This window comes from Lissotriton helveticus, chromosome 5_1, assembly GCF_964261635.1.
Source record: "Lissotriton helveticus chromosome 5_1, aLisHel1.1, whole genome shotgun sequence".
Classification (NCBI taxonomy): Eukaryota; Metazoa; Chordata; class Amphibia; order Caudata; family Salamandridae; genus Lissotriton; species Lissotriton helveticus.
The window spans coordinates 1,574,193,606-1,574,205,944 of NC_136065.1; the positions used below are offsets into that span (position 1 = coordinate 1,574,193,606).

At 42.6% G+C, this 12,339-nt stretch overlaps 1 protein-coding gene across 1 annotated transcript in view; it reads right to left on the reverse strand.

Annotated features, from left to right (window-relative positions):
• LOC144753716 (acidic mammalian chitinase-like) overlaps nt 1-12,339 on the reverse strand; it is a 211,988-nt gene that overhangs the window by 149,310 nt on the left and 50,339 nt on the right. Inside the window, exon 2 of the mRNA XM_078641306.1 lies at nt 1,472-1,501. Within this exon, the coding sequence (XP_078497432.1) occupies nt 1,472-1,499 (28 nt within the window). The 5' untranslated portion in view covers nt 1,500-1,501. The remainder of the gene's footprint in view (nt 1-1,471; nt 1,502-12,339) is intronic.

Consider the following 12,339-nt stretch of genomic DNA (forward strand, 5'->3'; position numbering starts at 1 on the left):
CCCTGGCAGGTACTGCTCTGGGGAAACCAGCTTATCCACCACCATGGCATGTCAGGCACAGACATCCCTCAGAGCATTGAAAGAGACTCCTCTTCACTGTGATTTGATGAAAGTGATCACTACCACCCTTAGAGACCACCAGCTTACCTTCTGGATCCACCTCCCACCTAAGGGGTACAAGGACATGCTCTACCCTCTCCTCCAGGGGCAATCTCCCACCAAGGCTACATTAGCCACCACTGTAGAGTGCCAGCCTGTGAGTGGTTTCTTGGGATATTTGTGCCTTGACCGGTAACTGTCATAAGAACTGAATGGGAAAAAGGGCACCCCGAACTTTCACCTTTCAGAGCCTCCCTCCTTGCACTCAGAAGGTTTATGGGAATCCTTTCCCTCCATACTCTTCTAGGGCCTTTTGGGAAACTTGTCTCTTTTATCCTGGAGTGGGCAAATGCTTCCACAGGATGGCCCCCCAGTGCTCCTCTGGGATTCTGTGCATGCACAAGGCCATCTCATATGCCTCAAACTTTTGTCTATTTCACATCCCACCACAAAGCTAGGAACTAGGGATTTGAAGATGAGGAGCCTTTTACCTCTCCTAGGCACTTGAGTGTCCCTGCGACCATCATTACAGGATTCAGAGACTCTCTTTGGTTCAAGGTCCAGTTGTTGGAATAGGGACACAGTGTAAAAAGGATGTTGTACCGGGACACACTGTAAAGAGAATGTAGCACCAGCGCTCACAGAGTAATGACGATTCAGCAGTGGGACAGAAAGTGTAACGAGGATGTGATACTCGACAAATAGATTAAAGAGGGTGTGGCACTGGGACATGCATTGTAATTAGGAAGTGAAACTGGGACCAGTAGGGTAAAGAGGAAATGGATAAAGACGATGTGGCACGCGGAAAAATAGTGTAAAGAAGATGTAAAACTGGGACAAATAGTATCAAGAAAGAGGAAGGGGCACTGGGACAAAGAGTGTAAAGAGGATGTAGCACTGGGACAAAGAGTGTAAAGAGAAGGTGGCACTGGGACAGATAACATAAAGAGGACGTTGCACTGGGACGGAGAGTGCAAAGAGGAAGTGACTGATAGTATATTGAAGTTCGTGTGCGATGTAAATGGGTTTAAACCCCTCACAAGACCCCCGACAGTAAAACAACATCACAGTAAAATGGTAAACAAATCAGTATACAATTCAAAACCCTAAAAAAGAAAACGGAGAAAAAGTGTATTTAGCTCTAGGGATTCACCATCAAAAAGTGCAAATATTTACCTGCAAAAAAAGTTAATCCCAAATGCCCCCCCCCCCCTACTCCTGCACAAACTCCAGGCAACCTTCCAACAAAAATACAAAATTTAAAAGGAACAAAAAGTAGACAAGACCACGTAGTCGCGCCCTTTTACACTCTCCCAGACACGATACACAGTCTCGAGCTCTGCAATTGACAGATGTTCCATATTCTTCTTACCTGTCTGTGCTTGCAGCAACAGGACCATCCCTACAAGAATGGAAAGAGACCATGAGAAGCTAAACACAAAGCTAGAGGAAGAAAGTCATTCTTTCGATTCATCACTTGTATCAATGTACTCTGGGAATGATGTGAGTTTCAGTCAGTAAGCCAGTTTCCCATGTGCAAAATAGGCTGCCTGCTCCGCCTCTTCCCTGCTCCACCACTAACAAGGACACATCATGATGCTCCACAGCCACATAAATCAGCCACTTCAACATAAGGGTGCCTAGGGGATGCTAGCCCTAGCAACTAACCTCTTATCAAGCTTCTCCTTCGGCCAAGGTGGCCCTTCTTCCGGTATCTAACGTAGTGAAGGAGTGGTAGGTATGGCGCCACGCCTGCTCTGTTTCCCAGGTACAGCCTTTCCCTCCTTTTCTCCCTCTATTGTCTAGTTCAATCTCAACCCCTTTGTCTTCCGCTCCCCTCTTTGTGTTGATTATTGCCGTGAGCACCAAGGTGTTGGCAGCCGCAGGTTTCTTCTGTGACATGTATCCTCTCTCTCATCTGTACTCCACAACCTCGCACCCTCTCAAGCTTTCCCTGCCCTTCCTGCATACTGTAGCTATCATGTCAGTGGAAGATTTTCTCTTGTCCTTCGCACCACACTTTTGCTACCACCTTTACTCCTGTCCCCCATGTACTTTCAGATCATCGCTGTCTTTAAACTACCCCAGAGTAATTCACATAATTTGGGGAGTCTCGCATTGCCCATAAGCACTGTAATTAAACCTTTATGCCAGTTGCATTATTACATTAAGTACACGTTAAAAACCGAGCGCAGGAACAAGAACGACCAGAGCATGAGTGACTGTTGTTCGCACCAGTTGTATTTTTCATAGTATTTTTTTTGGGTGCAGAATTTGTCTTTGTGGCAGAAATTGATGCCTAAATGATGGATTTACATTTCACGTAAATACGGGTAATGTTACGAAATATTCCCAAAATTTCAGATAATGATGCGAAAAAGAAGGTTATGCGAATTTCACACACCTCTAGTTCTCCCCTCAAGCAGGGCACCAGCAGGATGTGTGGATGTCTGCAGAAACCACACCTTTTTGTGTTAGTCACTTCAAACCCAACTCTCTTCCGAAATTAGGCTGGTTATGTGCTTGAAGCTTAACATCACAAATAACCCAAGTCGAGGTCAAAGCCTCAACAGAAATCTCAAGGCCAACAGTCCACAGATCTGCCATTTGTGGGCACTGCACTGAAGTCCATAGTGCACAACTCAAGGTAACGCTAATGGGGACATTGAGAAAGGGCAAGAGTGAGATTTGGCCCCATTGCTCCAAGAAGTGTGACTTCATACACAGAGTGAGACTGTGCATCAAGTAGTGTGACTCACATCGAAGGAGTGAGTCTAAAGTGTGAGTCACATCGAATAAGTTAGACTGTGCGCCAAGAGGCAAACCTCACACCCAAAAAAGTGAAAATCACACCTAGTGTGTGTGACTACTCTAAGGTGTAGGGTTGCATCAAATGTAAGAGAATGTTCACGATTGTGCAAATGTTGCTTCGTGTAGCACTTTTATCCATATTGTTCGTAAGAATGCATTTCTTGGGGAAAGGTCTCGTTCATTTGGTGTGAGTCTCAAATCTTGGTGCACTGTCTCACTAATTTGATGTGAGTTCCACAGCGTGGAGTCCAGGCTCATACTTTGCATGTGCCCCAAGGTGTGGAAGTCACACATATGGATTAGAAGTTTCACCAAGCTGTGGGATTCACACCAAATGAGTACAACTGTGCTCCAGTGGATAAGGTTCAAACTCATTCAATCGCATTGTGGTCCCAGATGAGAAACCCACGCCCAGTGACTGAGACTGTCTTCCAGGGCCTGGAACATGTACCTTTGAAAGAGATTGTGCATTTTGGTCAAATGAGGGAAACAGTCTGAGAAGTCTGACATACAAGCAATGAGTTGACGTGTGCTCCAAAAAGTGTGACTCACAATTGATGAGGCAATCATTTTCTTATCGCTGACCCTCTTTACATTGTTGCTCTAGCTCTAACACCTTTTTGTGCTCTCCTTCAGCGTAGGCTTTAGGGTGGTCTGACCGGTGCAGTCACACCTGGTGCTGAGTTTGGGGGGTGGATTGGAGTCGTCGCTGTGAAATACACTTTGTGTTTAAAAAACCCTGCTACAGAGCTCCTTGTGTGTTTGGCAGATTTCTGGGAACAATAAAAAATGTCAAGATAACTCTTGTGATTAATGTTCCTGCTGGAGAGAGATTAAGTTTGGTTTAGTGCCAGTTTTGACTGCTGCAAAGAATCTGTAACATGCAGATCATAGAACTGTATTTTATGTGAATAGCTTGGTGGGTTAAGGCTTTTGCACAGAGATCCTTTTCTTACTTGCAGTTCATGAGTTACGTTCTCCTATAGCACATTGATCTATGAACTCTCTTCAAAGAACTGCAAGCAAACGGCCAGGTAAAGAATACAAATGTTACGTTACTTCCCAGTCTTTTATTATCCTAATATTATATCAGTAAAGCCAACCAAAACCCTTGTTGTACATTTTAACCCCTCAGTTTGTGCTTCGCTAGACCAAACACGTTTAAATATACAGCCTACCAGTATGGATGATGTAGAAAAAGGGTTACTGGTTGAGGGGGGTGACTACCTACTCAAACAGCAACCACAATCTCTGCCAGGGTGGAACACTAGGAAACCCCAAATAAGCAGCACTTCAAAACAGACTGTTGAGAGCCATTGAAAAGATTGAACAAATTAAGAGACTATACAATATATTTGAATTTTGTGTATTTGTCACATGGCTTTGCTGTGAATATTGTATTTCCAGCTGTATTTTATCTGTAAGAGTATGAGTGAGAGCTTGAATGAGTTTGTGAAAATTTGTATTGTTTTTTGAAAATTTTGTGGTTAGGATTTGTACATAAGGTCCAAAAAATATGTTTGATAAAAATCAGGTGAAATGTAAAATGATATGATGTGTCTAAAGAAATACTGGCTAAAATCGAATGAATTAAAAATAAAATAAAAATACAAAACATTTGGTTTCATTCCAATGTGTATATACTAAAAGTGTTGCGTTGAATCGACTAGCACCAGCATTCTCTGTTACCTACTCAAACAGCAACCACAATCTCTGCCAGGGAGGAACACTAGGAAACCCCAAATAAGCAGCACTTCAAAACAGTTTTAAAGTAAAAACACAACACAAGAAAATCCCACACAAATTTAGAAAAACAGAGTAAATTTTAATACATTTTTTGACACCAAAACAACAAAAATCCAGTCAGGAAACCCGGGGATATGCAATTTTAAATACTTAAGTGAAAACAGTGCTTAAAAGCACAAAGCACCAACAGTGGTTATCTGGTGATTCCAGATTGAGACAAAGTCACATATTCAAGCAGACCCCGATGGAGCACAGGCCAGATGCAGGGACCAATACAGGTCTACTAAAAAAAAGTACCTGACATCCTGGTTTGTGGAACATTGAGAGATTCCGCGTTGAGGATGTCTCACACAACAGAAATCCAAGGAAGCTGTTGGTCTGCAATGCAAATATCTGTATCATTGTTGAGGGTGGCATCAATGAGGGGCTTGCAATGCAGAGGCCCGCATTGAGGATGTGTCATGCAGTGGTATTCCGAGGAACTGGGGGGCTGCGGTGCGAGGTCCTGCTTCAGGAATGTGTCACACAGTTGCAGTTCCGATGTGGCTGCAAAGAGATGTATCATGCTGCGTCAGTTCTGCTCACAGGTTTATAGCTGGGCTGACAGAGCGAGCACCCTCAGGCCCACTTCCAAGAGTCCAGAAATGGGTGGCACCACCTGGGGGAGGAGGGGATAGGACATACAGCAGTCAAGGTTCAGGTGCTGGGTTTAAGGTAGTTTAAGCCTTTTCCTTCCCAAGGGCTCTGATCAGGAAGACAGCCAACTTGCCATTTGAGTCACTCTTGTGGTTCTGTTTCAAGATGCAGATCCAGTCATTTTACCTTAGCAGCAGTGGAACAAGGCACCAAAGTAGTTGTCCTTCTTGCAGAGCAGTACAACAGTCCTTCTGAGTCTTCCACAGGTATAGGTACAGGTGTACTGAAGAGTGGGTCTGAGGGTCCTGGTGTTTTCTTGAAGTAGGAAAGTTTTCTAGCAAATTCTCTTTGAAGTGCTTGAAGTTTCCTGCTTCCCTTGTACTGGCTCCAAGCTTTGTGACCAATGCATGAACAATGCATTGGTCACAAATGTTTTATGTGAAGGCAGACCAAAGCCTATTCAGCTGCAAGTAGGGCTGTAGACAGCACCGTCCCTATTCTGCCAGTTGATGGCCCATCCAGGCATTCCTAATCCCTGTAATGTGTGACTTTCTGGGAGGAGTAAAAAAAGTCCAACTGCCAACTACACCCAGTCATGTGACCTAGTAATAGGCTGCAGGCACCAAATACATAGAACAGGGAAATTTTAACTTTCTAAAAGCGGCAGTTTCAAAAGTGTAACTTAAAATCTGACTTTCAAATTAAAGAGGATTTTTAATTACACTTTCTCAGACACCGTAAGGCTCACTGTAGTGAAACACGAATTCAGTAGTTTTTCAATACCAGGGCATGTAAAGTGCATCTCCAACCATTTCATTACAATGCACCCTGCCCTATAGGCTACCTAGAGCCTACCTTAGGAGTGGCTTATTTGCAATACAAGGGACGTTTATGGCTTGAAAAGGGGGTTATTTTGCCATGTCGAATTGGCAGAGTAATACTATATTCAGGCTGCAATGGCAGGCCTGGGACATGTTCTAAGGGGCTAATTAGGTGGGTGGCGCAATGAGTACTGTGGGCCCTCTAGTACCATTTAATTTAAAGACCCTGGGTATATGGTATACCACTTTATAAGGGAGTCATAAATACAAAATATACCAATCAGGTGTAAGCAAATCTTACAATGTTTCAAGGAGAGAGGACAATAACTTTAGGTCTGGTTAGCAGTGGTAAAGTGCACAGAGTCTTAGAGCCAACAAAAATGTATTTCAGCAAAAAGTGCAGGGTAAAGGTAAACGTTTTGGGTGACCCTGCAGAGAGGGCCAAGTCCAACAGATGGTAACACTCCTACACCTTGTAATCCTCTTTGCATTATGCAACATTTCCTTAAACTATGGCTTCTGAAAATGTTTAGAACCACAACCCACTTTTTATTACAACAAACTTTTGCTGGCCACAAAGCTTTAATGGATATGAGGCAGGCGATGTTTTCGCGTTCTAAAGCCTGGCCTCCTTGTGAATTGCTATTTGAAGTCAGCACATTTTCCATTGGCATGGTCGCTAAATTTACTCAGACATACCGTTTTATAGATAAAACTATATTGTGCACAAATGATAATGTGTGGAAATCGGGTTTCATTGAATATTTATTTGTGCAGGATGTACGTTGTTACAACGCATGCTTTTACCACGCATGCTGTTACAACGCACGTTTTACAACGCAAGCCTTTACAACACATTGCTTTGGGGGGTGCTAGATAGTGAATAGTTTAATTTACTATTCCAACTCCAGTCCCCGTGGATAGTAGGGAAGGTGTTGGATAGTAAATTAAAACTATCCCCTATCCTAGAGCGCCCCCCAGTGCAATGCGTTGTAATGGTTTTTGTTGTAAAACCTGCGTTGTAAAGGCACTGCGTGGTAAAAGTTGCGTGGTAAAGGATGTTTCCCATTTGTGCATCACCAAGTAAAATGTCTTGATTTGTTCTAAACCTACTAAAATCTTGGTTTCCATCACACTTCAGACTTACAAAAAAATGTGCTTTCCTAGCTGCTGAATATGTACATTTAATTTACAGCAATTTACATGTTTGTGTGTTAGGAAAAAATTACATCTGTAGTGTCTTTTGTTATGGAGCACTTGACCCCTCTGGTCCCTAACGGACTCCGTAGTCTAGTGGCGTAAGTGATTGGGTGTGGTAAATAAAATTCATGTCGCAGTATGAGTTCAGTTAACTGTTACACTCTAGAGAATAAAAATGTGTAATACCAAGCGTGATTCATTTACATGCTGCTGGGTTGGGGCAGGGACATACAACTGGCAATGAGATAGGGGATAAATAAACCCCACAACCTACAGAGTTGAGAGTGCGCACCTGGAGAGTTTGCACATGCCACTTGGGCCTCAATCAAAGTGAGAATCAACAGTTGGCGTATATGAAGTCAAAGGAAAACTCCTGTCAGCACAAGACCTTTGAAGAAAGGGAAGGGAAGGTCCTATGGAACATTTCCTTTATCATCTGTCAGAAAATTGATTTTGCGACTGAGATAAGAGGTATAACAACACAACCAAACACAGTCATCATTCATACAGTACAATGACGCTAAAGGCAGTGATAACCAGGTATAGTAAGCGCAACAAACAGTGACAGGGAAATGCAACATAACGCTGCGATCAGAAATTGATAAATGTAAATAAAACACTAAAGGTAGGGATAACCAAAGACAGAAAAGCGCTAAAGGCAGTGATAGCTGAAATGGGAAGCAGCATTAGAAATGGAAAGAGTCTGATGCAAATGACCTGCTGAAAGTGACGACAGCCAGGTGCTAGAGAATGCTGTGAAGAGAAGCAGATACATGCAGCAAAACATTAGAGGCAGTGAAACCCTGTGATAGAGAACACAAATTTGCTTACCAAAATAGGGTAAAGAGGGCCAGTCTGACCTCAGCGCCAGGCGTAGCAACCCTGGTGTAAGCACAGGGGCTGTGCTTATTAGGCTGTTGAATCCTGCAGAACTGACCAAAGAAGCCAAGAAATGGTTGCAAGAGTGTAATTTTCCAGCTTTGTCATAGCTGCCGGAGGGAGCGACAGTTGAAATGTTGCCGCCTTTCTGAATCCACCATCTTAATTTGAGATCATGAAAAAATATTGGCACACAATGGATTGCCTGGATCGAAGCTTTTGATGATTTTATTGATGCGCTGGAAGTAACTGATGACAAGAAGGTCATCAAATATCTCAAAAACATAGCAGGCGAAGGAGAAAAGGAAGTGATAAAGAAATACCAAGAGGTGAAGAAATTACTGTCAAATTAAAGAAGTATTGAACACCAAATTCAATCTGTTGCAGAATTTTGACTACTAAAGCTACTTTTTTAACCTTTCAACCAAGAGAGACAAAGAGACGGTGAAACGATTGATGAATTAATTGAAAGACTTTATTTAATGATGAAGAAGTCACACGACTCAGAATCATAGAAAGTTGCCTTTCTGAATCCTTCAGACGTCGAATGCTGCCAAAGCAGAAAAACGTGCTGACAAACAAGCCACTGATATGGAGGCCAGAGGGGCCCAGAGTGAATCGGCATTGAATGTGAAGAGCAAGAATAGGCACCAGGTCAAAGGTCACAAAGTGATGTGTCCAAAGAAAAAGAAGTTGTGTTATCGGTTTGGATTTTCCTTTCCACATGAAGGTATGTCCCGTAATTGGACAGATATGTAAAGGCTGTGAGAAAGAGAACCATTTTGTAACAGTATGCAAGGCGAGAGAAAAAGTTAGTGCATCACATGGTGAAGACAAAATGGCCACCAAAAAGTTCCAGTAGTGTTCCAGTCACACCCATCGAAGTAAACAGTAAAATCAGTTGAGGCAAGTAGAAAATTAAGGAGGCTGAATTTCATCTAAGAGGTTCTTCGACGTCACTGTTGAGCGACAGTGAAGAAGATGGGTGTGCGATGTCTATGTTGACTACTGAAAGACGTGTACATGTAGGTTTGGCTTCCTGCAAGGAAAAAGGCAAGTTGAAAAAGGATTGAAAAGTGAAATCACGAAATTCATTTGGACATTGTCCAAAAATAAAAATGAAGGTTAATGGTTTCTATATACCAGCTATCATGGACAGTGGTGCATCGATAAATATCTTGCCAGCCGAAAAGTACAATGAACTGCCTCAGGTGCCTCAACTCACACCATCAAAAACCAAGGTATACATGAGGGCAACCTCATCGCCATTATAAAGTCATGGTTGTTTCATGGAGACTATGAAACACAAAAAGACGAAGGTACAAGCCCCAATCCATGACCTTCAGGGCACTTCGTTGAGTACATGTTTGCTCAGCTTCAGCACACATGCTGAAATGGGACTAATTTCTGTAAATTACAATGTCCATGCTCATCAACATCTAGTAAATCCATTTCCGTTACTGTTCCATGGAATAGGAAAACTTAAGACAATGAAAGTGCAGCTTCACATTAATGAGTACATTCGTCCTGTTGCTTAATGACATTGTTGCATTGCATTTCATTACAAGAAGCTGTTGAAAGAGAAATTGAGGCTTTGTTGAAACATGACATCATTGAGTGCTCTAATAGTATGACACCATGGGTGTGGCCCATAATCGTGGTACTTAAAAAGTACAGTGGGTGGTCTGTGAGAATTTGTGTTGACATACGTCAAGCAAACAAAGTGATTGAAAAAGAACGACATCTAGGTAGGCACATTGTCGATATTATTAACCAGCTGAATGGTGGCAAAGTCTTTTCGTTCCTTGATCTAAAGGAAACTGGAAGAAAATTGCAGGTCCATTATTACCTGTTCAACTCATGTTGGTTTGTTCAGATACAAAAGACTGTGTTTCGGAGTGTCTTTAGCTGTTAAGCTTTTTCAAGATGTCATTCATTGCATAATACAGTCTGTCACGAATGCTTTTAATTATAGTGATGATATACTATTATTTGGGGCTACATGAAAAGAACATGATAAAGTATGTCTACATGCTGATGCAGGTCTTACTTTGAATGCTGAAAAGTTTGCGTTTCACAAAACAAAATTAAACTTCTTTGGGCTCATTTTCTCTGACGGGGGATGACTCAAGATCCAGCCAAATTTCAGGCTTTGTCATCCACCTATCCTCCGCAAGATGTAACTATGTTGCATTCTTTTCTTAGGTTGGCCAGTTACTGCTCCAGGAACATCCGTGACTTTTCCACTGTAAGTGCCTCATTGAGAGACGTGATGAAACAGAATGTTTCATTTCAATGGTCACAGGAGTGTGATCAAAGTGTTTGGAGAGGATTTTGAAGGATAACAGAGTAAACCCATTTTTCTGTCTAACTAGAGATAACTTTAGTTGTTGCCAGAAGTCATGTGATACAAAATGATAATATAAAAAGGAGACAGAAGCGGATATCATTGTTGATATGAGCAGTGACACATTTCACTTTTTTTATGGGTAAGTGGGCTAAAATGGAGGCCCATAACACACATGCTGTCCCCTTCCTTCCCATGATGTTTGTGCACATACACAGCAGAGACTACATGGGTAGCCACATCTACCACCTCACAAGGATCAAAGCAGCAACAGCAACTGTCATAATAGCAGCAACCACAGTTGCTGCAATATAAGTGATCACAGCTGAAACCACAGCTGTCACCGTGGCAGGAACAGCACCAGCTCCTTGCAACTACAGTACTAGAGTTATAACCACAGCAAGGAAATCAGCAACCAAAGCAGTTTTAAGAGGAGGGGCAATGCAGAGACAACAGCTGCCACCACAGCAGGGTCAATAGCAGCAACAGTTGCTACAACAGCAGCCACAATAGCTGCCACTAGAATAGGATGAGGAGCAATAAAAGCTATTAGCATAGGAGAAGTGACCAAATGTGTAATTTCAGAGAAGTATAGGAGTGACTAAACTTCAATCATTGAGAGGATTTTGACAGCGAACACAGTTACAGCCACAGCCACGACTAAACGATCAACCATAGCTACCACCATGGCAGCCTCAAAGTAGCTGCATTCACCTCAACCACAACAGGAACTACAGCACCAACAAGAGGAACCACATCACTAGCCATAACAGCTGCAACCACAGCTATGTCTGCACTAACAACAGCTACAATAGTCAGAAGTACAGCAGGAACTGCAGCGATGATCAGAGCTTACATCTCAACAGGGACTATAGTAGTGACCACTGCTGCTACCACAACACGGATGAAAACAACAAGCACAGCTGTAAATACAGCAAAGATCGCAGCTGCTAGCATTGGAGAGACAATAGTAGCCACAATCTCAGAGACCAGAGCAGCTACCCCAATTCTGAGCACAGTGTGGACTACAGCAGCAACACAACACCACACAGGGGTCATTGGAGTAACAACATACCAGTTGGGGACTGTGCACTTCTCATTGTAAAGACAGACGAACATTGCCGGCCTCACTCACTGTCTTGTGAGGATACCGGAGAAGTGCAAGCTGCACACTGGCGCGTATTATGGTGCAGACTTGAGGGTTGATATTCCCTTGGTCTCCTTAATTGGGAATCATTAACAAAACTGATCTTACCGGATGGATCTTATTAAAATTAAACCTTTAGTCAGATTATTCTTTTCCATGATTTGACTTAGATTTACTATATGAATAAATAATACGGGTGTCTCCCTGCAATTGGATGGGAGGATTGATGGCTCTGCAACCACTCATACAATACTAAGCGCATGCCCTGAAGAAGACCAATGTATTGGACGAAACGCATTGGCTGTTCTACCCTGCGCACACTTGTCATGTCTGAATCTATTGTGCATAAAAAAGATTTGGAAATACATCTCTGAAATTGAATCTGAGTTTTTTGCCTACTGTTAAATGTTTAAGTACTATTTGGTGCACCGGTTGATTTTTGTTTAAGAATTGTATAGTCCTGTTAGTACCCCACCTTGAAAGTGGGTGCTTGAACTGTGTGCACATTGATGCATATAGGGCTATTGCCGTCATTATAAGAACTGTGGGGATAGCGGGATAGGTGCGATTCCCGGTAGGGGTTCCATTGTTGTGCTTAGTTTCTACAGACAAACAGTGCCTTTTTGTCCTATTAAATTTTTCAGCAGCATTCA